Source organism: Aythya fuligula, chromosome 7 (genome assembly GCF_009819795.1).
Source record: "Aythya fuligula isolate bAytFul2 chromosome 7, bAytFul2.pri, whole genome shotgun sequence".
Classification (NCBI taxonomy): Eukaryota; Metazoa; Chordata; class Aves; order Anseriformes; family Anatidae; genus Aythya; species Aythya fuligula.
The window spans coordinates 15,658,512-15,685,658 of record NC_045565.1 but is presented as its reverse complement, the minus strand read 5'-3'; the positions used below and the strand labels follow the sequence as shown (position 1 = coordinate 15,685,658).

Sequence of the window (27,147 nt, the reverse complement as noted above, 5' to 3'; positions counted from 1 at the left end):
TGTCTTCCTGACTTGATTGTCTGCTTTTGTGGCATACTGTGACAGGCTCTTATTTAGGCTCTCACTTAAAATCTGTAAACAAGCTCCTGTTACCTGTGAGCTATATCTGCCAATTATATGAAACAACAGTTTCTACTGGATAATCCTGTTTAAAAAAAAAAAAAAAAAAGTTACACACAAAGTTACACATACAATTTCTTCAAAACAGTGAGGCACTGCTGAAGCATTGCCATAGATGTCATATTGCCAATTGTTGTTTTTTTGTTGTTGTTCTTTTTTTTTTTTTTTTTTTCAGAAAAAAATAGACTTCTTCAGTGACATCTCAGGAATGTCTCTTCAAGTGTTTTGCAGATTTTTTGCAGGGCATTGATCCACTTTCTCTCTTCCCTGCCCACCCCTCTGTTATGCGTTTGGTGCAGCATCTGGGCATGATGCATCATTGTACTGAGGAGTTTGAATGTCTGCGTAAACTTGCAAGGTTCAGATACTATTTGAATCAGACAGTGTAGGAATGAGATACAGAAATTAACTATTAACTGAATAAAAAAATGCAAGTTATTTAATAGTAAATGACATATAGTTTTTATAGGCACATTTGCAACTGGCCTTTCCCATCTCTTTTGACCCACAAAGATTGGGATTCAGAAATGGAAGGTGGAAATACATTTCACACTACCCACTACTTGTTGCTGTGGCAACATAAATGCATAATTTTATAAGGAAGTGTTTTCAGCATTTGGGATAGATAACATTTTGTCTTTTTTTGCTGTTTCTGGTTGAGAAATGTGATTATAATTAATCAAGTTTTTATAATTGTCACACATTAACTTGAAATAAAATACAAGTTATGTTTGTAAAATGTGTAGTAAGTTATAAATTGGTAACAAGGGTGATCTCTAATTGCTCAGGAAAGCCTTTAAATGAAGGGCTTGCTGTGATGAAAAAAATTACAATGTGTTACAAGCCCTTTGGTAAATAGTTTAATGTATTGAGAATTCTTGACAACAGATAGATGAAGACCTGCTACTTTAAAAACTCACTTGCCTTAACTGCTTTCTAACTTCAGTAGTCAAAAGCTGTTAAGCTTTAAGTGCTCTGTCATATTTGTGGGCTTTTATAGTAGAAGAGCAGAGCAGACAGCAGTGATGATGGAAAACGATGGTGGGTAGACTTAAAATACTATAAAGCATAGAGACAATTGTACGTAATGCCTGGAATTGTAACCTTTCTGAATGAAATGATCAGCCATATGTGCCACCCTTCTGGACCCTGGAAGAAGAAGAGAAGAAATGTACCCTGTTGCTAACTGTGCATGAAATTGCAGTGTTAGGAGATATTGACCAGATGTTTCAATCTCAACAAATAGCTTGTTATGTGACTGAGTGAAAATCTCTCTGCTGCTTTGATCACATACACCTTAAAGGAAGAAGTAATTTAATAGAGGCTGTCAAAGTTCATCACTGTCAATAAACTTTGACTTGACCTTTGCCATCTGTTTTTGATACTATTGCTGATAGAAGCTGATAGGCAGCTGTTTACAGTTTGTGCTTTATGAACTCTGCTGCCAGACAATGGAGGAAATGTCTTCACTTGTGGATTTTTTGCTGTGATTGGGAGAGTGGGTGTATTCATTGAGACTGCACATCATCTAGCAAGGAAGTGAGAGTGACACATGCACACATTTTGGAAAGGAAGACTTGCTTTAAGATTACAGATATGCAAAATGATATGTGAATTATCCTAAAATGCCATTTTGCAACAATATCATTTTCATTCACAGGTTAGTACTTAAGTAATATGCAGTGGTTTATGCTGGAAAGTTTAAGGGCATTTTGAAAATGCTTAAGTCTTCCTTGTATCTCCGTGAAGGGAGTGCTAATTCTGTACATGGCTGAGGCACGGTTAGCAGCAGTGCACAGTTGCACAGTGAGTGAGTCTTACTGGACCCAAGTGTGACTGTGCATTTTCTTGTTAGCATGCTCTTAGTAACACATCACAGCTCCTAACCACACAGAATATCGAGACTTTTTGTTGGGCTTTACTTGCTACTTTGCCATATTTCCTGGTGTTCAATGAGGAAGTTACTGTCTTTGAGGTCTTTTACTGATAAAGGTACTATTGAGCCTTATCTCATACACAGCTTTGTAGCATTAGCAAATTTCTTAATAAACAGCTGTATACGCTGAAACAGTTATGGAAGTAAACCTAGGATTCTTACTGTCGTGACAGCTTTTGTGTAACTGTCATGTGAAGGATGAAGAACTTGCATGACCAGTCCTATTATGTAGGTGTATTATTTTTTACTTAATTTTGAGAAGGGACCATATTCACGTTGTGAAAAGGGAAAGGGAGTAATGCATCAGATCAAACAAGGAGGTAGCTGATGCTTTGGGTTCTGTGCTTTGCAGGGGATGGCACTCAAGGCCAGCTGCAGTCTCATTTATGTGCTTTGCAAGGTCTTGCAGGAGTGTTTCTGCCTTTGGTCTCAAATAACATACAACAAACTTCAGAAGAGAGGCTGAAGCAATTCAGATGTTGGAGGCAGAGCGATAGCGTTAGAAATACAAGATAAGAGGTTGTCTGAGTAAGGAATATTAGAGGTAACAATCTGGACTGGCCAATATATAAGGGTCAGAATAAATGAGAGCTAGCTTTGGCCACAATGAAACTTTGAAATATGGTTACTGCATGTTTAATTACTGAAAATGTGGTTGTATTTTCTTGTACAACAAGAAGTTCAGAAACTAGACTAAAAATAAAGCATCAGAAAAGCAGATGAAGGGCAAGAGAAGTAGAAAGGAAGTGAAATGCAAAAGAAAACAGCAGAGCTGAAAATAGTTATTTATACAATAGATTTTGTCAAGAGGCAGTTTGTTAGTTTCGTCTTTTTAAATGTAGAAATGAAGTACTCTTCCTGGATGACTGATGTTTTGATGGATAATTAATTCAAAAAGCTATAGTGAAATGTAACTTGAGGCACCACACTAAAGCTAACGGATGTTCCTGTGCAAGGATTTGGATAGTGTATTGTCATCCAAATCCTGATAAGATGTAGATATTGGTCTCAGTGCAAGGATTTAGCTAGTCCTTCCTTTACAAAATATTATCGCTTTTATCTCATTTGACTGGAAGTTGCTTGAGGGTGTTGTCATGCATTTTAACAATATCACTTCCTCATGCAAGATTTGGCAGCTTCAACTGATGGCAGAGGAATTACTGTACAGGACATGGGATTCCTTTTTTGCAAGTCTGCTTTTAAAAAGATAAGCTTATTTTTTCCTTTTCCACTTTTTTTTTTATGTGGTCATTACATGATAATAACCATCGTGATCTTTAAATGTTTATCAGTGAAAAAAAGAAAGGGAAAAACGATTCCAAAGGTGTTGGAACAAAACTGTATTATCTCATCTGCTTTGCAGCGTCCTGATACTGTATTAAAGACTGCTTGTAGCAGTAATTCCTGAGCTAGGTACGCTGAGAATAGATTCAGGTTAATTTTCTTCATAGCATCCTTCATGGTGCTGTGGTTTAGATTTGTGACCAGAACAGTGCTGATAGTACATGAGTGTTTTTAGCTATTGCTGAGTAGTACTTGAGCGGCATCAAGGCCATCTCTGTTTCTCACTTTACCCTCCACCCTGCCCCCTCCCCACCAAGTGGGCAAGAATTTGGGAGGGGACACAGCCCTAACCCAGATTCACCAAGGAGATATGCTGTGCTGCATAGAATATGCTCAGCATAAAACTTGCCAGAGGAGGAGGAAGCAGGGGCAATTTTTCCAAGGTATCTGTTGCTCAGAGGCTGGCTAGGCTTCAGGTTGCTGGTGGGAGAGGGTGAGTGGTTGCCTTTACATTGTTTTTTTTTTTTGTTTGTTTGTTTGTTTGTTTGTTTTGTTTGTTTTGTAAAAAAAGGTGGGAGAAAGAGGGAGAACATTATTATTATTTCACTTATTAAACTGTATCTTGATCGATGGGTTTCTTTCACTGCTGCCCTTGCAATTCCCTCCCTCTTCCTTCTGGGGAATAGTGAGTGAGTGACTGGGTGGGGGCATAGCTGCTGGCTGGGGTTAGCCCACCACAGTAGGGATTTGAAATGATACAGTGTGTGTAATGGTAACTGAATATTGCGTTCCAGTTGTGCATGAGACGTATCACATCACTGACAAGAAATGTGAGCTCACTCGCTTGGAACAGTGACATTGATGTCTTTTTTAGGATTGTTTTGCATATTGGCAGGTTTTCCCTCTTTTAAGATTTGTGTAAGGTTTTGATCCCACTTTTGCTTGTTTTATCTGTTTTTCTAAGATGAGGTGTGATGTATTTTATTTGAATATTACAATATTCCTAAAAGCTTTTTAATGGACTACACATATAATTGGTGATAGGAAATGTTCTAGGCGAACAACAGACTGGTGAACCCTTCTGAAGAGTGTATGGACTCATTTTATGTTCTCAAGAGGATAGATAGTCCAGATGTTGCTGTATGAAAACAAGCCATTCCTGTTCTGATTGACTAAAAAGAATGCTTCATAAGTTGTTGTTAGCATTGTTTAGTTTAGATTTTAGCAAACATGTTAAGTCTTAGCTAATTTTAGGTGTTTGGAGCCCTCTCCTCTGTGAGATGCAATTTAAAATAAGATCAGATTTGACAGATCATGCAGAGAAGAGTCCAGCTTCAAATAACGCACTTCAGATGTCTGTATTCAGTAGTGTTAATGAGTTTTGAAGATACTTCACTGTGAAGGGGCATAATGCTTCTTGTTGTGTTGTCAGTTCCTGGGTATTTAGGCTTCAAGTCTACAGCTGAAAGCTTCTATGTACAGAAGGTATGTCAGCCAAAGCAAAGCTTTGTATGCTTTGGCACTGTTAGTTTAAGACGACTGACAGATGTGGAAATGCACTACTGGCCGGAGCTATTTTTTTTTTTTAATAAAAAAAAAAAAAAAAAGAGTTAAGGAGCTAAGAAGTTCAGAGTTCAGATGGAGAACAATGTGGGACTGATAACAAATACCATTGTCAGTCTCCTTGTTGCTATTATTAATGTTATCCAGTTATCAGTGTCATCTACAGCAAAGCATGAAGCTGTAGTAAAACAAGATTATTTTTGAAGGATCTTTGTTTTAGTCAGAGGGCTTTAAAGCTGTCTTAAGCTTCTTCGGTATGGTGGTGTTTTTCAGTCTCAAACAGTTGTCTATTGAAACCTGGCAGCAGCAAACTCCTCTTTTACAAGAGAAGTCTCTTTGCAACTGAAGATAATGAGGTAAATGAGGTCAAGTATTTAGTTTTTCTGCTTTTGCCTTGGTCCTCCCTTTACTTGGATCTTAGCAACAGTAGAGAAGCTTTGAACACAGGTATTTTGTGATATGGGATACTGGGCTCTACCCCTTGGTCAGAAGCATGGTGTTCTCAAGCTAAATAGGATGCTTGGGAAATAAAAATCAGTGAACACCTACCTCTCTGTTTTGGGGGTAATTATGTAAGACCACTGATGATTTTCATATAGTGTGAGTGTGCATTTTTTTGATTCTCTGGGTATAAGACAACATTCGGGTAACTCTGTAAGCTCACCTTGAATATCGCTCCCAAAGAACAGCACTGAATGAGTAGCCAATCAAAGTCAAGTCCCTTCTCGTGTTGGAAGAAGTGCTTGTGGAAGTGCTTCTGTAATTCGGGAAAGGTCGTTTCCAAAGCTGTTCTGTAATCAGTCAAAAGTGGGAGATAGGTGTACCACATCTTTGAGTCTGAGGATGTGAGTGGGATGCAGTTAACTCCAAGCAGCATGACAAAGTCACAGTTCATTCTTCAGAAGTTTTGTTTGTTACCAAGTTTTCTTGGCATCTCAACATCTTGCAAGAAAAGACGATGCTGTTCTCTGCAATTGCCACCCACTCCCGGGAACACAAAGGTTCTCAGACTTCTCTGACAGCTTAAGCATGCCACGGAATTCACCCTGTTAACTCAGATCACCAAAAAACACTTGAACAGATAGATACTGCTGCTTCTGTGAACCCAAGTTGGTGTCATGAAAATAAGGAGAGAAGCGTTCTGTCATTCTCTGGTATGTCTTTGGATGTCAAAGTGCTGGCTTCAGTATTTGATCATAAGGAATAAGTTGCCTGTAGGCATAGGGTAATTTGAGGTAATGAAATCAGCCTAATTTCAAGACAGGGTTATGTTAAAGGGAAGAAAAAGGTTGTTTAAAAAAATGTTCGTATTTGCTTTTAGTTTACTAGAGTGCATACAACAGAAGTATGAAGCAAATGCAATCTGTTTAACTCAAGAGAGCATCTGAAAGGTGTTATATTTCCTCTACGCCTTGCTCTGTCACAGATGCTTATTCTGACTGACAAGGTCAGGGCCTGTCCTTGTGTGTACCTGATGCCCATGCTGTGTTGACAGAAGAAAACTTTAGGATGGAGAAACACACTAGATTTCTTAAACCACTCTAGATTTTGAGTTTCCTTTGTGGTATTCCCTTCCTGAGGCTGTCTTGCTCCTTCATGATGAGTTCCTACTTTTGACACTTCTGTCTTTGGGCCATTAACAGCTTCAGATTCCCGGGGGTAATAGTGAAGATTCTTGGTGTGGCCAGGTGCCAACCTCTCCTGACCAGACTGTCAATACAGTAAGTTAATAGCTGCCTCACTGCCTAGCCAAACCCTAGATAATTAACTCATTATGCTAGTGCCTGCTGAGCTGGGTCATTTTCTGTTTCTGTCTAGAGTCTTTTCATTCAATTAAATCTTCTATTCCACATAAATCTATAAATTGAATTTGTGGTTTATATAACTACATACCTGGCATTAAAGTGTGCAGTTTGTTATTGGCCTGAGTTTGATATTGGATGTAATGCTGCATGGTCATTTCATTGTGGTAATAGTCTTTTGATGACTGAGCCCCTGTTCCCATTTAGAGTGGTTTAGCCAAAATGTTAGCAGTGATAATAATAATAATGGTGTGTGAAGTGGTCCATAGAACCCTGTTGTTTCTATATCACGGTATTCAAAATTAGACTCCAGTCCCAGCAAGGTGCTTTCTGTGGCTCATCCCACTAGGTACAACTTGAGTGGTGTGCCACAGATGTATTTCTATAGTTCAGTTTCACCAAGTTCTTAGCATCATGTCCCTGTTTTGCCTTTACTAATATATAGACATAACTGAGGTAAAGGAAGAGCGGTTTGGAGTTCTTAGGCAACTAGGAAGACCTCGCTACTTTTATTGTGGGAATATGTGAAGATCGTTCCAAGAAGTTGGGAGTGTTTGTAAGTGGAGATCTGTAAAGAGAGAATCTTTCCAGAAACACTGCTGAACTTCTTTTCCATCTTCCTCAGTGTTGTTTAACTTAGCTCAGATGTTCACATGAAAAGAGTATCTATGCAGTGGTAATCGCTGTGTTGCCCACCAAGTAATTTCTATGTTTCAAATAATCATGAGCATCAGCAGAAGCTCTGCCTATTTAAGAATTGGTCTTCACAATATGCAGAGGTTCATCTCAAGAAGCCCCAGATCATGACTTCCAATTCTCAAGAATAACTTTACTTACATTTAAAGTAAGGATTGTGACAATTATATATGGCATGTTATCACATCCGAATTCAAATTGAGCTGCTGCCAACAGCCCAAACTGTGATATTTTAACAGAATTTCTTTTTTTTTTTTTTTCCATAAAGATGTATGTGAAATATTACTTAGTACTGCTCCAAATGTTGTCAGACTTTACATATAAAGGATGGAAAAGTTATGTCATTTGCTAGAATGTTGTAACCCTAAGGTGTAGCTCGGAATCTTTATATATATTTTTTTTTTTTTTGAAGAACTGTTGGGGTTTGTGGAAAGCTGATGCTTTGATAAATGCTATTCATAGCTGTTGCTGTTCATTTTTTATTTTTTGAGAGTAAGGCATGCTGTTCAACATGGGACGCAAGACTTCAAGTGCTTCTTACCAGTATAGAAATTGCTGCCATATTTCCTTAGAGTAGGTCACAACATCTTTAGTCTTGTTAAATAATCTGTTCTACTTGAACATAACTCCAAATATAAAATGTTACACCTTCTAAGACATACTAAATGAACACCCTGCAAGTGTCTATAATGTATGTGAAATATGAGGATGTTGTACATAATTCTCCTGTTAGGGGTTTATTTAACATCTGTCAATTTAGAGTGATACAGAACAGACAAGCAGAACGTATCTAGAGTGCATTTCACAAATAAGAGACTGAACGCTGCCACCATCTGACAAGACTTTTTAAAAATCTTAAACTTGATATATATCAAACTGGTGCGGGAAGAGGCCCTGGAACATTTGTCCATTTGCCTTATTAATGAAAACTTGAGCATGACTAAAGAATTTCTGTTTTTCTTCTGGAGCTAGAAGTGATAAGGATGTGATGAAGCATGTATTTGCAGATCACTTGCTTGACCTTGCTACGACCCACAGCTACCACTAATGCTGATTCGTAATGGAGACATTATCACTTATTTAAATCTTGATTAGGAAACAATTATAAGTAGGGTTTTAGTATAGCAGTAAATCGATGTAGCCTTTAATTCATACTATAGATTGAGTGGATAAGCTTTCTGACTATAATTAGAGGGAATTATAATGACTTCAGTTGGTTGACTCATCACCAGCAGGGTAGGGCCTGTGATTATTTCTTCACATTTATATTTTAGTTCACTCTTGATTTTACTTCAGTGCTAGGTTCTATCTTTTAACATAGTACCAAATGTAGTTACATTTAGAATTGAAAGATGTATATTTTGTGTCAATAAAGGAGTTTTATAAAATAACATAGCACCTTAGCAACACTATACAGCTATGCTCTTTCCTTACAATTCAAGTGATAGAACTGCTCTTAATAAGTTGGGGATAGGTATTTTTGTGTGTGGTTTAACAATAAGAGCGGGGAACATTTCCTTTTTGTGTATAGTCAAATGGTAGACGCGTGGTTATTTTCAGTACCATTTTGTTTTTGAAAATATTTTGTGAATTTTGCTAGATGTTTGTTTTGGTGGTTCTTAAATGTTGTTTTCCTTATGCTCTCTCTCTCTGTATTTTATTTTTACTTTTCTACAAATTTCCATTAAAGATACTATGTTGTTTGATTAAATCTAATGTGGAGCATATCCTTTAAGCTAAAGAACCTTTTTCCTATGTTTTTACAAGGTATTTCAAATCTATTTTATAGTGAACTACGTCTAATAAGTAAACTTCACATGAAATGGTAAGCACTCACCAGCATGATTAGGAGTAAATTCTTTATTTGTTGTTGACCTTCCCTCTCTTGATGTAACTGACTTTTACTTCTGGCACAGAAGAGTTCTGTCGGATCAGTGTGTGTCACAGTGCTCTGTAAGCACAGAATTACATATGGTGAGCAGAGAGAAAAAAGGACAAATAACATATCAGGCATGTTAATTATTTGTTGTTGTTTTTGTTTGTTTTTTTTTTTCTTGTCAATCTGCAGTGGATGATTCAGAGCCCTTACAAAGCTGCAACTTTCTTTGGGTGCATTGGCAAAGATAAATTTGGAGAGATACTAAAGAAGAAGGCTGAGGAAGCTCATGTGGACGCCCACTACTATGAGCAGAGTGAAGAACCAACCGGAACCTGTGCTGCCTGCATCACTAGTGATAACAGGTATATGGGGCCTTCCATATTTTCATAAGACACAAATATGTGGAACATAATTTGTTAGGAGTATTTTAATTTGAATGATAAAGTATTCACACTGGTTTGAGACAACAAAGGCACACAGTTTGGGATCAGGTTGGTTAATATACCTTTAAAGAATAGCATTTACTCAACTCATACTCAACCACCACTTCTTTCTGAACATTTGAAGTTTCCAGTTGCTCTAAAGATAGAAAATATATGGGAGACAAAAGTTGGTTAACAAGTATGTTTATACAGCCTTTATGAAAATGGATTGCCACATAAGGAATAGACTTGATTGGCAAGTAAACAATGTACATCAGATAATGATGTGTTTAAAGAGGATACACGTTGGCATATAGCCTGATAAAAAGGGTTAACTTGCTTTTATACAAGAGGAAGAAAAATTTTTTGTTGGGAAGACCTGGTGACTGTAATTCCTTGACCACACCTTATCTGTTGTTTCTTAATTTTGTCTTTCATGTTTTAATTTATTTCATCTTTCATATGGCCCCTGCAAATAAAAATTACTTACTCAGAACTCTAACACATTCAACCTTACTTAGAGACTAAGGACAATTTTTTTTTTTTTGTGGTATTTTGTATGGTTTTAAAATATTTCATGAGGAAAAAAGTGCTTATGGAGTCATCCATTTTGAGTATTGTAATAAAATCAATAAAACAATTTTAGAAAGAAACAATGAAGGTGATAGGCATTTATCTTGAGCATATCCCTTTGCTTTCTTCTTTCTTTCTCTATCCACAACACTTGAACTTAAATATTTATTGTTTCCTGATTACCTACTTCCTGATGATTTTTAGAAGTTCCAAAACCAGACAGTCATATCTGCCTTAATCTTGAGATGTTGCTAGCACAAACCAACCCTCCCTGGTATTTCCCAGCATCCAAATTTTCTGATACTAGATACTGAAGCAATAATGGAAATGGTATCTGTTACCCTGAGGAACGTTTTCCTGTTTGGCTGTGCATAAGAGCAAAATACCGTACCAGCAGCACTAACTGAACTAAGAGCCAGGGGAAGGAGAATTCAACATATAATTTGTAGAACCCTAGAATAAGGTATCCCCTTAGGAACTTCTTAAGACTCTTCTTAATACTCAACCAAGCCTTTCTTCATGTGTAAAATGTTCCAGCCACCTAACAATTTTGACTGCTTGCTGCTGGACTCGTTCCTTTATGTCAGTGTCTGTCTTGTAATGGAAAGCGCAAAACTGCACTTGATACTCCAGATGTGACCTGAAGTGCAGAACAGAGGCATCCCCCTGTTTGGAATATGTAACTTCTTCTTCCCTGCTGACTATAAGCTTGCTCATATAGGCCAGGATGTGACTAATCTTTTCTCTGAGGATACACCGCTGTCTCTTGTCCCAAATTCCCACCAGCACCTCCACGTTCTTTTCTGCAAGGTATTGTATCCTGTCAACACTCAGCCTATACTGTTGCATGGAGTTATTCTACTGCAGTTGCATGACTTTGCATTTGCCTTTAAGTCTTCTGCCAGCTTTTTTCTCCAGGCTTTTAGAGATCAACTGAGTGACAGACAGCCCTGCCCTCCAGCTTATCAACCTGTCCCTTGCAATTTAATGCCATACATAATGTCTTACTCTCAGGAAAGAGTGTTCATACTCAATGGAGGAAGGAAGTTCATCCATCTTCATACAGATTTTTGACATTCATTATGTCTACAGACTTTCCCCTTCATCTTCAGATCCGTATTCAGTTTTTCAAACATAAGACAAGCAGTAAAGATGTTTGTGCTCTGTGATTCTCTGTTTTGTGACATAGTGTCTTTGCATGCATCCTTGTAGCAATCACCACTTCCTAGTTGGCCTGATGGGAAAATGAAGTTAAGATCATCAGTAGACATGCATCATGAGCTCAGGAAAAATGTTTACATTGTTTCCTATGCATTTCAATAGAATATAAAAGCTTAGGTAAATTTATTCATAAAAATAACTGCAAGCACTTCTTTAACTTATTAAGCAGTATTTTTGGTTTCCTAACGTGAAACACTTGTCTCTCAATATCAAATCTTTGTTCAAATAACAGAAACTTCATCTCTGGTGGTGCTTCATCTTAATCACTGTTTTAGAACATGCTTGAGAGTGTGAAGGGATTATGAGAGACTTATATCCCTCCTTAGAGGATAGAATAAAAGAGGCTGATAGTTGCCACTAAAGCCTTTATTGTGCAACCCTCTTTCTTTTATTGCAAGCAAGTTTATTCTCAGCCTTTTGTTTCCCTCTGATCACTACTTGGTTTTCAGCATTTTCTTGATTTGTAAGGATGTCTTCAGCCTGCTGCAGTTGATATCTCTATTTACTGGCTAATCACTTATCCCAACGGAGGCATGTGCTAACTTCCTTTTTCAGGTAGTTCAGCTTTCTTGTCTCTTTTAGAGATCTGTGAGCTAGTAAATAGCACTCCTGGTTTTCCCAGTAAGTGACCATGTGTATTTATGTTCCAGGTGTCCAGATGTGAATATTTCTTGTTTCTGCTAAGTTTGTCAAGCTTTTTGCTGAAAAGGGTTCTGAGCTAATTTGTGATGTGATTTTTTTCAGAGCTTTTCGAGAAAATTATAACCCATGATTAAACTCTAAAGTAGTACCTACACTCCATTATAATCTGTGACTTTGGTTCGTATGTTCTGCTCTTAAATACTCACGTGCACAGAGTTGCCTTTAAGCTGTTAGACTTGAAACACTTTAGCTGTCTCCAGTTACTGTATTTCATTGAAAAACATCTACCTTCTCTGTGTTCCACGTGTTGAACTTAGTGCTGTTAGACTTACAGTTTTAAATTGGAAAATTAAATTGCTTCATCTTCAGTGAAGCAATCTTAATTACATATAACATGCAGAGCATCTCTGCAGTTGGACTTAGCCACTGAGAGCTAGGTTTACAGTTTCAGGGGCATGTGGTGAGTGAAAGCAAACATATGAAGGGTCTTTGCTTAGGTTTCTGGAAGATAACTGCTTTTCACTTAGCAACACATACGGGCAGAATTTTTTCCAGCAAGGGCCTTAATGGATATTTAGGGCTTGATGAAACTGGGAAGTTTAATTTGCTTTATTTAGTTTTCAAAAGATCACCAGAGGTACACACATGTCCCTTGGATTTACTCGATTATCTCCTATGGATTTCTTATCGTTGACATTCATCAAGAACAAAACTTCTTGCCTTGTTACTAGTACTGCTGCTGAGGCTTACTCTATTTTTATTCTGCCTGTTTTCCAAATTCATATTAGTTTTCTCTGGCTTTAGGATTTAGAATTAAAGAGAGAAGACCCAAGAATGTTTCTGAGATGAAACGGCACAGAATCCTAATACATATCTTAATATATTTAGAAAAAGTTAGTCTAGCTTCTTGTTTAACTTTTTACATACCCCATGCGTTCAATTGACAGTGATTAAAGCTTCAGGAAGTTCTTGCTTTTTATTGATTAGGAACAGAAAGAAATTGTGATAGTGGAAAGATGCTGTTTTAAGTTGGAATAAATTTTCAAGATTTCCTTTCTTGATTACCTCTAAACGCTTGTAGATGGTACTCAGTGTGGAGGCAGAAGCATACCCTGGTAGGAGCAGCCTGTAACAGTTCACACTGTCCCACTGTCATTGCTTGTTAGTGACATGTGGAAAAGGATGGTACGTACGATATCAGTTGTACACATTCTGTAGGAGCTGACATTTTTCAGTAGGCACACATTGCATCTGTAACTACACATTACTGGGCAACTGTGGTTAAATACCTTAACACAGCAATGTGTTAGTTTTAAAGGCGCATCCTGTCATGATTAAGTCTTGAAACTTTTTCATAATAAAATTTCACGGAGAAATTTAGTCATGGTAGCTAGAGTTGAAAGCTAGTGTATAACTGTCTATGACCTGCTTTTAGGAGTACATCTATAACTTGTGTGTGTTTTATAAGGTTGAACTGAATGTCTGCAGAGGAGGATTTAAAACAGAGTATATCTTATATGTAGCAAAGTAAATACAAGTATTTTTATTCTTGCTAGTAGAAGTTGTGTCCTGTGTCTTGCGTTGTAATTTGTTAGGAAAGGATGAAGTACGAACAAGTTTTTGGTAGTTTTCCAGTAGGGCATAGATAAGCCAAAAGTGTGTTTTTTTTTTTTTCTTGTTTGTTTGTTTGTTTGTTTTTTTACAATTGAACGTCTAAAAGCCTGGACGCATTTTCAAGTAGTTGATTATTCATTTGCTAGAGGAAAATATAAGTCTGAGGGGAAGAAAAAAAAAAGGCTTTTAAAATAATATGACTGTTTATTGGGAAAAGTGATAATGGCAGGATATACATATCCAAAAACCTTTTGGTCCTGATGAGGGAAAATAGTTTTCAGAAGATAAAGTAAAGCAGCTGTTCTATTCTAGATGTTGGATAATAGAACAGTTTTAATGAAAACCTGCAGATGCTGCACTGTATGTAGGGAATTGATGACAAAATGGAAAAAGGTTAATTCTAAACAAATGAATGAGTATGGCCAGTATAATAGTGTTCGGTTATGGAAACTAGCTAGCTGAATTTAAAATATATAATTTAATATATTTTATGTATTATTCAGAAGCAGCTATTATGAAATGATCAAATAAAGTATATTCATTTTATTGTGCTTTTTGTCTCTCTCTTTTATGTTCCTCTGAGGATGTTTGAATATCTGTGAGAAATTTAGTTATTCATCAGAAATTTGCAATAGAATTAAGGAGGATCTGATGCCTGATTTTTAATCTTTTAGGTCTCTTGTAGCTAACCTCGCTGCTGCTAATTGCTATAAGAAGGAAAAGCATCTTGATTTGGAGAAGAACTGGAAGTTAGTGGAAAAGGCCAAAGTTTACTATATAGCGGTAAGTTCAGCTTCTTGCAAATTGTGAAAGTTTGTGTTAGAGCAATAGGAGACGTAAGCAATAGCCATGCCTATTGCATACGTTTAGGATGATTTCTTATGAATGTAATGAAAGAAAATGACTGCTTCAATTTTAGCATAGTATGATTTCTTCAAATTTAAATGTGCAAATGTAGAAGTATGTTTTAGTTGCATGCTTTCTTAAAGTAGTGGGAAAAATCATAACAACTAAACATATTTTCAGAGCTTTTGTAGTAGTGCATCAAATTTACATTTCACATTTTCTAGTAAATTGTTGTGAAGGATGCACAAATTATGTAGAAAAACACTATTAGCATAATTATTCACTGCAAACAGTTTGAGTTTATTTGTGTGAACAATCTTAATTGCTATTTATTCCATAGTAATTACTACGGCACCTTTATAACTCAATATTTCAGAAACAATGATTGTGACAAATCCCTTGAATGTGGGCGGTGGGGCAAACTGATTTTAATGATGAAATCTTACTTCTGGAATAAAGAGGTTTTGAGTATGGGAGATTAGTAGATTCACAATTAGTATTTTTGTTTGTGTTTGGTTTTGTGTTTTTTTTTGTGTGGTTTTTTTTTTTTTTTTTTAACAATCCAGAACGAATCAAGCCAGATTACTGTATTTGTGTAGATTACATCTTGCATAAATATAGAAGCACTGAATTTGTTTTCATCTTGCTCTCAAGTTGATATGACTGATCAAAATTAGCAAACACAAAACATCTATGACAGATAAAAACCTCATAACATGCAGGCAATATATGGATTCTGTATGACAGCTGCTTCCATTCTGCTACCTGAGCTATGTGGGAACAGCTGGTAAGAAGTGTAAAAAATTGATTATCCAGGAGGAACAAGTTCATTGAATATACAGTTATTTCTTTTAGCTAGTGTTAATGTCTCCTACAGCCTGTTAGTGTGCACTGCTGTAGGCTCTACATGGTTGTTATTGATTCTTGTGTATGGCCAAGACTGCCCCTTTATAAACTGTCAAAAAATACTTATAACCTTCTCAGTATACAGAGAAAAATAAATCCTGCTGCTATTGCTGTATGTTTGTGCTGCATCAAAAAAAATAGATATGTTTTGTCTACTCGTTTTTAATGTCTGTTTTTCAAGTGTTCTGTGTTTATTTCCTAATAATTATACCTCAGTGTGTTCCAAATGCCACACTTAGGAATTAATGCTACTGGCTAAAAAAATATTGGAAGTCTAAGAGCATTGTTAAATGAAGGACATCGACAAATGTTAACAAAAAATGTTAGTATGCTGTACTAAGCATTTTTAATATTGTTATCATGTTTATATATAAATACCACCAAAGTTTTCAATATATAATTTTAAAAAAAATCAAACTTAGTGGAGATGCTTTAGGAAAAGTGGGAAACATTAAATGAAGTAAAAAGGGGATTTATTTCTTTATTTTTAAGGTATAGCATCCAACTAAAATTTTCCAAAGCAACTCTTCTGTGTTCATTCAGTTTGGTCGCTTTAATTTTGACTAGGTATTTCACTATATAGATTTTTATATATATTAAAAGTTTTTGTTCAGATGTCAGTTCTGTAACGTACCTTTGCTTAAGAGACATAGAATTATTGTGCTAAACTGAAGATAAAGCCCAATGTATGCATATGTTAATTGTTAGTAAATAACACTGAAGTGCTATTACGAATGTATTATATATTAGGTATTTGACTTCAGCTTAAGGAAACATCTGCTTGCAAGAGGAGATCTGTTGGGTAAGGAACCTGGTTCACTCCTGTAGCAATTGCACTTGAGGTTGGGTTCATTTAAGAGTTTTCCAGGATGCTGTTATCACTTCAGATTACAGATTCCTCATGTACATGTACCTTTACTTAAAGAAAGGAGACAACGTGTAGAACTACACACAATCTCTTCTTCTACTGTGTTTGTGCCTTTTCTTTTTTTCTAATTTACTCACCAGGTTGTAGTAACCTAGGGGATTAAACAAAACCACCTAGTGAACAATGACCACTCGTGCAGTATAGGGCAGCTCTTTCAGTCTTTCATTTGCTCACTGTTGTGTCTGTCTTCACTTCAGTCTTGTTACCTATTTTGACTTTGCACTGTGCATATGTTGCTTTTTATTTCCTTCTTTCTGTCCAACTGTCACCTATTTTCTGGATTGCATTAGAATGTATATTAGTGACAGAACATGGTTTTTGAGAAAAAATATCGGAGATTATCAAACAATCTGTTTTCTTGGCAGAGCAGGCCCATTGTTGCTATAGGACAGGTCTACGATATCCTGTGGTCATCTTTATGTGCTTGCTAGAATAGATGATAGGCTTTTCGATGCAGCATTCAGCAGAAAGGTCCTCAGATGAAACTTAGCCCTGAAATCTAATCAATTCACAGAGGGAGGAGTAGGTACAAAGGAAAAGATAGTGAACCCATGAAAGAACCCATAAAGACAACTTCTGTTACCGTGAATCAACACAATACATTTATTTTAGCCATCTGGTAATCAGATCCGGCAGACAAAGTGGAGAATGACTAACAAAGAATAGAATGCTGTAAATCACAGTTAAAGCAAAATGGAGAGAAGCTGCCCCAGCTTTCTCAAAAACAGTGAACTTTAAAGATATATCTTAATCATTCAAAATCACTATGTTGTATCATTGAAGATGGGTTACGCGGACTGTCGAAGTTCGTGCAATTGTTTTCTCTTTTCCAGATATATAATTTTTATACTTACGGTAATTTCTGCCATTGATATATCTTCTGGTCTGTCGTATTCATTTTGTTGTATTGCTATACTGCTGGTGTCTGATTAGAATTCACTGCTAGGGATATTATTTGGTTCCTATTGGGGCTAGAAAATCTCTTCCTCATACATTTCTCTTACTTCAGAATAAATGGAGTGTTATAACACTAACCCTTGTCACTCTGTTTCTGAAACTGTGACACACTGGGGCACAGCCTGGCCTGAAAACAATCTGAAATTATGTTTTGTGTATGATTTTTTTTTTTCAGTCATTCTTTCTTCCTTCCTTTCTGTGAATCTGCGTTTTCTGTCAGGACTTGTATTTTAGAATTCTTATGTGTTATAGTTGCATCTTACAAACATGAGTGATAGAACAACTCCATGTTTGGGCACCTGGCTTGTCATATTTTCAGAGGGATTGAAGAAGCTGATGGTTGCATTACTGTATATGTGTAGGCATCTCTATAAGAATTCTGTAACTTATTTTTGTTAAGATCATATTTTCAGCACCAACTGAAATTTTGGGGAGTTTCTGGTACTCAGTTTCTTAGACCTTATCCACAAACATTTTAACATTTTGAATATCATTTTCTGTATCTAGTCATTACGTTTGTTATGAAGGCTTGAAATGTGAAGATTTTTATTGTAAAAAATATATCTGTTGATAAGAGTTGATTAGGAGAGCAGAAAAACTGAAGAATTTTAGTTGTCATTTGGCTCCAGTTAGCACCTTTGTGATGCTGGTTATAAGTAAGGAATTTGGCACTTGTCCTTCGATAAAGAAAAGACTGGAAAAGGAGAAAATGCTTCCCTCTGTTAGAAGCTGCAGCTAACCTTGTGAAACTTAAACACAGTAACAACTGATACTACTTTCTTATACAGACAGATGAATTTTAACTTTCCATCTGTATTTGAGTAATATTGCTGTAAGTGGGATGCTTCCCAGGTGTTTTTTCTCATGTTCCAATTAATCATCCTTATTTCTCCCAGTTATTTAGCTTTACTCAGACCTGCATCTGTTTAATACTTGCAGTTGGAGCCGTTAAGTGGGTAAAACTGCCACTTGCTAACATTTTTGGTGATGAAGTAATAAATGTGTTCCTGGAAGTTCCTTCTTCGCTTCTCTCTCTCTCTCATCTCTCTTCTCAAAAAGTTATCTTTACTAAACAGGTGAAGTGGCAGTGTTGATGGCAGTTAGGTTTCCAATTCATGTAGTAACTTGAGTGTTTGGAATGGACCGGATTATGGATCTCTCCAAAAACAGTCAGATCTTCATAGAAAATCATTCAGATCATCCTTGAGTAAAATACTTGAATCTTCTTTTGTACAAAGTCTGATTGTTGGTTATGTTTGGATTTTTGTTTTGTGGTTATAGTTGGTATGCTAAAAAGCTGGTGTTCATGTGTTTATGTGATGTGTCTCAAAGCTTGTCTTGGTAGCACCTACATACACTTCCTGTCTAGCCATTTGATAGAGTGATGGCATTGATGCTCACACTCATCTATGTTCATGAAAGAGACTTAGAACCACGTTTTTACCTTATTTTATGTAGTGTGATACCTTTCCTTTGCTTTTTGCATTTACCACACCTAAAGCTTCAGTTCCTGTGCTACTAGTTGTAGCTAGAGACTGGAGGAGCAATCAAGCTCGTAGCCGTAAGACTTATTTCTATGCAGCTGAATTTTGGGTTGCTCACTTTCCATATTGGCATACAACATCTTGCTCAGAAAAGACAATGCTCTCACTCAGTCATATTTATGTGGGCTGTTGTTATTTCACAATCTGTAGAAGTTTAAACCGTTCCTACTTTCATGTAACAAATAATAGAAATTTCTCAATGGTTATGTCCTTCAATTGCACTGCGCTGAGTATAAAACTTTCTAATACCACTTAGATTTGTTTGCCTGCAGTTAAATTACATTCACCACCTTCAGCATCTTTTGTGTTTACAGAGTTAATGGCAAGTGTAGTTTAACTTTATATTAATGACAGTCCTGATCGAGACCATGTATTCTGGTCTTAGGCTGTGGTTCAAGTAGGAAATGTTATATATTGCAGCATGTGATAATGAACCCAATGTAATACTGCTGGAGGAGAAGTTTTTAAAGCTCCAAACACCCTGGTATGTTTCAACAAATACTGTGGTATTTTTATATTTATTTTCTTTTAATGCTTAAGTGCTTGTCTAAGCAGAGAGATACTGTGGTGGTGTAGTGGGCTTGATGGCGGAATTATCTGGTTTCAACATGAGTCTGTCAAAACATAAGCTTCATGTCAGCAATGTGTAGCAAAGCTTAAATAACATTTTACAGTATTTTACATGGGTTTTGGCTATTCTTCTTGAGAAAAAATACTGATTATATTAACAATGTAAGTATAAATGAAATTTCTTTTGTACTGTCTCCTCCTTTCAGAGGCATGTTCAATGAAGGCATTTTTATTGTAATTTAGTGCTATGAAGAGTATGATAATTTACAATGGATTGTGATAGGTATTTTTCTTTGAGATGAACTGGGTCTGTGTGTGCATCATGGGAAATAACAGAGACAGACACCAGCAGGAATGAAAATATACCCTAAAAAGTCTTTTGTTTAAATAACTCCACGATACTTTTTTTTTTTTTTTTACCATTGATAACTTTCGCCACAGTGCTCTGGCATCAGTATGTATGCCATTTGACATGCAAAACTATTTCTCTCAACAGTGAATAGGTTTTACGGCCAGGAAAACACAATTCTGAATGTCTTACTTGACCATAAAGAAGAAGCTGCAGCTAGCAACAGTTAGTTGGGGCGTTATTTGCTGGCCTCAGATAATATTCCCTTGCTGAGAATCTCCACATTGAGAAATTGTTTTCTGGGAGTTACAGGTGAAATACGACAAATCTAGAGAGAGAAATTGATAAACCCTCTATCTCACCAGGAGCAAATCGGCCATTTACTGCTTTCCAAAACAAATATGGGAAAAACATTTTCTCATAATCAAAGAAATTCCTAGGTTTTATTCATTGATCAAAATGCAAAGAAGAGTTTTGTTTAAACTGTTAGCTCTATGCATTGTTATTCTGTGTTGTATTTAGGGTTTAGTGTGCTTTATGCTAACACTTCAGGTATGACTACTTGGACATATTTTCCAGTGTTTTTTCAGGTAATTTGTATGGAAAACTGCATTAGAAACTTGTTTCTTTCTTTCTTTCTTTCTTTCTTTTTTTTTTTTTTTCCAAACTTTGGTCCTCTAAATGTCATTGTTTGTGAACTCATCTTCCTGGAGAAAAATGCATCATCAACTCTTAAGACAGATTGTACATCCTTTCTCCATAATAGAAAATTAATGAGAATCTGTCTAACATAGTAAAAATATTTATTTCTAAATGTTCACCTCTGTTACTAATTACATTTATTTATATGAAGAATATATGTTTCATCTCCTGTCATTCTCCTCCTACCCCAGTAGCCTTTAAATTGCAGATAAACTTCTTCAGCACAGTAATTAGTGACACTCAGTCATTGCTCCTTTTATCATGTGATTTTTTTTTTTTTAGAAGAATGCATTATTAGAGCACTTACACAGCCAGTCTAGCTGCAACAGCCAGGCGGCAATAGCAGTGCCATTTTTCACAAAGAAAATGTTGAACAGGAGCCAAATGTTTGGTGGCAGAGTCTGTTGCTAGGAAATCAAGTTCCTGAGGCGATTAATGACAAAGCAAGCAATAACAAGAAGGCAGAATTACAGATTTAAAAGAGAGGGAGAAAAAAAGTGGTTGGTGTTATAATTACCCAAAGAAATCCGTACTCATTAAATTGGCTGTTTTTATGATTGACTTTAATTGGAGGTTAGCTCAGATATTTAGCTCCTTTCCCACCCCTTTAAACACACACATGCACATAATCTGTAGAACTGCAGACTTGTTTTTCTAAGCATTGAGAGGAGCTTGCCCTGTAATTTGATCCCCACTGACAGATGCATTTTCTATGCTGCCATTTTGAATTAACCTATTGTGCAACAATTTTCCTCAGCTCTGTTGAATAAAACATCAAGTCTTATTACCTCAGATGGATTTGATAGAGTAAAAGAATGTACTTCTAGCTGAAGTAGACTATTTGCAATGAGTTCAGTGATTTGAACTCTGCCAACAAGCCCCAATAATTTGTGATGTATACTTAAAGAACGAAAGAGAGAAGAGCCACGTGGGGGGTCTTTTGGGCTGTATGAAGTTCAAACACAAACCTCGGAGTAATATTGTTGTTTGCGCTGAGGTTATTCCCTGAGATCAAGTCTTTTTAGATAAAGTATGTTAACTAAGATTTCTCCCATTAATCAGACTTTTTTTTTTTGTTTTTTTTTTTTTTGTTTTTTTTTTTTGTACTGGAGCTTCTCTTGCTCCCGGTGGTTATCCAAACTGTCAGGCTACTGGGGGATTAGGAAAATAAAAATCAATTCCCCTCTCCTGAAACCCTAACAGTTGGATGAAACCCTAACAGTTGGATTTTTCCTCTGAGACCTTTTTGTGAAATGTTCTCACCTAAAGTTAAACTGGAATAAATGATGTTTTAAAATAATGTTAAATTCCAAATAATGTATACATTGTGGTGAGGGCTATCACCTTACTCGCTCTTCTCCCCAGCTAGAAATACTTACCCAGTTGGCTCAAGAAAATGTTGGCACCGAAATGGGGAAGAGACTGACCCTGACACTTAAATCCTGTCATGTTTCATTGATCACTTTCAAGACAATCTTCCCTACTTGCCGCAAGTGATAAGTGAGAAAATATCCTTTTGCAGCACCTGTAAGTGAACATACAGAAGCTGGACTATAAAAGCTAGATAATGCCACAGCTCTCCAAATTCCTAATCAAACAGTGAAACAATAGAGCCGCGTATTCGGTCCAACAATACACACATTACTAATCAGATGCCAATGCCAAGCTGTCTGCTTTGTTAAATACCCAGGTTCCCTGAGGCAAGAAGACAGCTGCTATAACTACTATGAAATTTGGTAGCTCAATCTATTTTTGCTACCCTTGGGCTATCAAGCTACTGTTAATTCAGACCACCCCAATTGGTACACTTTAGGGATTTTTTTCAGTGTTTGTAATTAAAATGATAAAACATCATTATTACTCGGAAGATGTTGTGTGTGCTTTGCATTTGACAGATACCTACAGAGATAAACCCAGCGTGTAATTTTCATTGACATAATGGTTGTGATTGCATTAGCCTTTTTAAAAGTATATTGCTTTGTGGGGAAAAAAAAATCAAGGGGGGGGAGGGCATGCTTTTATTTCATTAGCAGAATTCGTGAATCTGTTGAAATACTGAATCAGTCTCTTGGCGGTGTCCGCACAGGCCGAGGCAGGCGGGCAGTGGGCAGCGGTGCCAGCTCTGCTGCGGGCAGCCCCTGCTCCCCCGCGACCGCCTTTAGGGACGCCCAGCCTCACGGTGTAGGGAAAGTCTGGGCAGGCTTAACACGCTATTTAAATGTAAATTAAAAAGGGAAGCCTTCATGCTCAAAGGGGTGAGGTGAGCCAATTTGAAGGGAGATTTTTACCGCAGGTCGTCTTGCATGTCAGTCTTTATTAGATGCTATCTTTATGGGAGCACGAGAATTTTGTCTGTTACCATGTCAACTTTGTTAGAGCAAAAGCTCAATACTAAAGCACTAGCAAATGTAGGAGTTAAAAGCTCTGAATTAAGCAGTGTTGGTTTTGTCTCAAATTATTCTTGTTTTCAATACTTCTTTGGTAAGATTAAAAAAAGAATTATTAACTTAAGACACCTTTACAGACTAAACCATGTGTAATTATTCCTTATTTTGGATGCTGACTTCCAAAATTAGTAAGTTAGTCATTACTACTCTGTAAATTGTTGATTGAAATTTGGGGTTCCACCTTTCTTCTGAAGCAGTTCATTTCATTAGCGCATGGAGACACTGTAGGCTCCATAACCCTGGCGTATGTATTTGTGTCCACGTCGTCATCTGCCACGTGTTCTGTTTCACACAAAGAACATAATTTTTTTTAGCAGCGAAAACTTCATGTGCATGTGTGCACCCTGAGAGCTGAGTTAAGCTATTTGAGGTAGTCCACTACTTGGTCTGAACTTGAAATTATAGTTTCGTTTAGCATCTGCATCTGTAATAAGGTTAATGCTGTTGCTAAATACAAAGCTATTTTTTCCTGCAGAAAGGTATGATTAATGATTGTTTTCCTTCCCCTTTATCCAAAAAAAAAAAAAAAAAAAAAAAAAGAAAGACAAGAAAACATAGTGTAAATGGATGGAAGTGCAGATGATGTATCTCCAATGGATTTTTCTATACTACGCAATTTTTTCAGCAGTCCGTTGTCCTGTACAGTGAGACTTCAAGCTGTGATGCTTTTCCTTTGCGTTGAAATGATCGCTCTGAAATGATCACATTTGTGGTTGTTATTTCAAAACCAGCAACTTCTGCACTTACATATTTTCAAGTTTCTATAATGTATAGGTAGTATAATGTGACTCTTACATGCTTCCTGTTAGCTCAGAAACTGAACTGTACTGAAAGGCATTGATCTACACTGTGGACTGAAGGTGTTTTGGGATAGCAGGGGCCACAAGCAGGATAGAAACCCCAAGTATACTTTTTGATTCTTCAAATAACAATTATTGTTTTAAAAAGTAGTTTTTTACAGCATATAATATCCAGATGCTAAATATCTGTGTCAAGTAAATCTTAGTGTATGCCATGTTGTATGTGGTAGTTATGTACTAGAGTAGGAAAAATGTTTTCCAGAAATGCTTTTGCACAGATTTTTAGTGATTACATATTAAGGATAAGCTTTATATGACTTCCAGATTGGGCTTTCTACAGCCTTGTAGTAGATTCTTTAGCCCCTTAGGAGGCAGAAGGACTGAGTCCAGCCAGGCTTGTTTGTTTTCAGGATCATTTGGAAAATGAAATGACTGATTCCAGAAGCAAGCTCTTGGAAGTTCATTTGAAAGAAGCTACATGCCATAAGATAGAACCTGGATTGGCCTTGGTGCAACAGAGGAAAAACTCCTGTCCCATTTCTCAGGGGAAATCTATTTTAGTTGAGATCTGGAGGTTTTGTTGTTGTTCATTTGTTTGTGGGTGGTGTTTGTTTTTGTTTGTTTGTTTGTTTTTGGTTTTGTTTCTTTTTAAAGAATGGAACTCTACCCTAAAGCAAGGGCTAATCAGGTTTTGTGGCGTTCCTTCTAGTTTTAGGACTAATGTTCAGTCAGGAGTAGACTGGGTCACAGTGCCTCAGACTGCCTGGGTTGGTCCAAATAGAGATATTTTTTTTTTCTTTAAATTAGGATAAATACTTAGGCAAATACTAAATTCTGTACAAAAGTAATAAATAGTGTTTCAGAAGAAAGTTCTTAATTGGACAAATAGAGGTAGATACTTTCTAAGGTAATATTCAAACCATTATTATGGTAGCAGGTATCACTTGACTGATGAAACATCATTGTACCAATACGAACAAGAAGATAAAAACAGCAGTACTAATCCTTGCAAAGGTTTGACATAAACAAAAGCTAAGGGCACTTAGATTTTTCCACAAAAGAAGGATTTTGCTGATGCAGCTGCTGTGCAAAAGCCTCCTGGGGCTTTACACGTCTCTCTGGCATAAGCACCCTAATGTGGAGACAGTTTATAACAGCTGCTGTACCAGCAGAAATGCTCTCATCTTCCCAGACTAATCGTGCTAGCACCAAAGTGTTTGTTGGCAGGGCTGTGTTGGTTAAGGGCAATGTTTTTTTCAGTGTTTCTAAATAATGTAGTTGTTCTGGCAAAAGTGTTTAATAAATCGTGGTCCATAATATTCACCATAAATATCAGTATACTCTAACCTTGCGGTTTCAAAGCCCAAAGCACAAAATTTCCTGTATACAGTATGTGAGTAATAATGCCTAGCCCTTGAAGATCTGTAGATAAAAAGATCTGCCTCATTGCCTATTTCTATGCCAAAGTTACTGAAGCTGTGTTGCACAATACCACTGTTCTTAATAGTTGTTTTTTTGCCAACTATGGTATTGCCAGATGCAATATAACAATACTTCCCTGCAAATTTGAAAATGGTGGGGAACAGCAGTTAACAGTATTTAGCATGAAATATGCCTAAGCATATGCCTCTGAACATGTCTTTTTAAGACCATATGGAATATAATTGGTGCTGAACAACATTGAGGTGTTTTGTGAAAAGTAAAGGCTAAGCATTATAAAGTCACAAAATCATAAAGAATGAGACAAATAAAAGAAATAGGAGGAAGAATGGGGTACTGAATTCTCTGTCTCTTGCTTTCGCTGCATGACCCGAGGTGAAACGTGACAGTATTTTTAATAGATTTTTCTTTACAGTAGGGTTAAAATTAAGATGTTCAGCAAAACAGCAACATATAGGTAATGGTCATGGAAGATGGTATGAATAATGGGAGGGATGCGGAAAAAACATTGCCATCCAGTGAGCATACCCAGAAGAATATTGGCTTTCATAGCTGTGCTTACTATCATTGGCAGTCTTTGTATATGTAGTTCTTAAGACACTTGATTACAGAAAAGTAAGGTGAGAGTGAATTTCATCCTTAAATATCAATTTCTCTGTCCTTTCAGGACTGGAGTCAAAACTTAGGGTTTTTATTCATTTACTTAGTAAGATGCTTTATTTCCAAGAGATGATTTAGACATAGGACAGCAATGAGCTAAAATTAAAATTCCTCAGTTTTATTGATTTTAATCATCAGTTGAATTTTAACTGTAGCTGGAAATGTAGGAAAAATACAAAATGCATGGTTACATAAAGGATCCAATTTTCTTTGAAGAAAAAAAGGGAAATTTTCAATGAGCATATATAAAGGATAGCAAGCATTTATTCCCCAGTACTAGTGCTGTCCCTAAGTGCTTCTTTATACTGCTGAGAATGGGCTGAAGAGAGTTTCTGCTGAGGGCTGTAGATTCTTATCTGCCTAATTGAGCCATCATTTGTTGACATGAGGGAAATCACGTGTCCTGCCTTTAATGCACTGCTCAGTAACAGCAGGAGTGTAAAATGTACTTCATGGAAGTGTAACAGAAAATGTTAAAAGTTTTTAGAATTGCTTTATTTACAGAGTGTTGTGAGGTTTGTATTGCAGCAGAATCATGTTTGAATGTTCAAATGGTAAATAAGTTAAATAAAATCATCAGTTTCTAATTACTTTCAAAGCATTGAACTTTTTTTCTATGACAAAGGCTCCAAACCTTCAGAATATGAATTTAATAAATTCTTAGTTTAATCAGTATGATCATAAAATTGTCAGTAGAATTGAAAGCAGGTGCCGTCTTTTTTTCTTTTTTCTTTTTTTTTCTTGAGCAAAATATTCCTGTAGTAATCTGGCCAATTGCAGAGCTGATATCAAGTGTTGTACGGTGGTGAAAGGAACAACAGAAAACATTCAATATTATCATTCAGTAGATAAGTATCAGAAAAGGTTATTAAAAACACCTTGTAATTAGAGGCACATTCTCTACGCAGTCCCTCTAGCACATCAATTTAATATTAAACTTCAGCCTTACTCCCTAACCTCATTTCCTATTTTGTAGAATGTAGAATTACAGGCACACCATTGTCTTTGTTTACCAGCATGGTGTATTTTCAACATTAGGTTGAATTGATCTCATCTATAAGAAAAGTTAATTTAAATTTTATTTTCAGAATTAGTGATTAATGACTGCTGTATTGATGAAGTGATATCCTAGATTGGAAGATAATGGTACAGCAGCAAAACCACTTTAGAATTATCATTCTGTCATAAGATTTCTGCGTGATATGGAGAAGTCATGTAACTGAGGGACATGAGACTGGTATAACTG

General features: G+C 36.5%; 1 protein-coding gene across 2 annotated transcripts in view; it reads left to right on the top strand.

The window, feature by feature from the left end:
* The window catches only part of ADK (adenosine kinase), a 278,657-nt gene that overhangs the window by 114,385 nt on the left and 137,125 nt on the right, over positions 1-27,147 (top strand). For both annotated transcript variants that reach the window (XM_032190900.1, XM_032190901.1), the window contains exons 5-6: positions 9,470-9,642; positions 14,427-14,535. In XM_032190900.1, the coding sequence (XP_032046791.1) occupies positions 9,470-9,642; positions 14,427-14,535 (282 nt within the window). The remainder of the gene's footprint in view (positions 1-9,469; positions 9,643-14,426; positions 14,536-27,147) is intronic.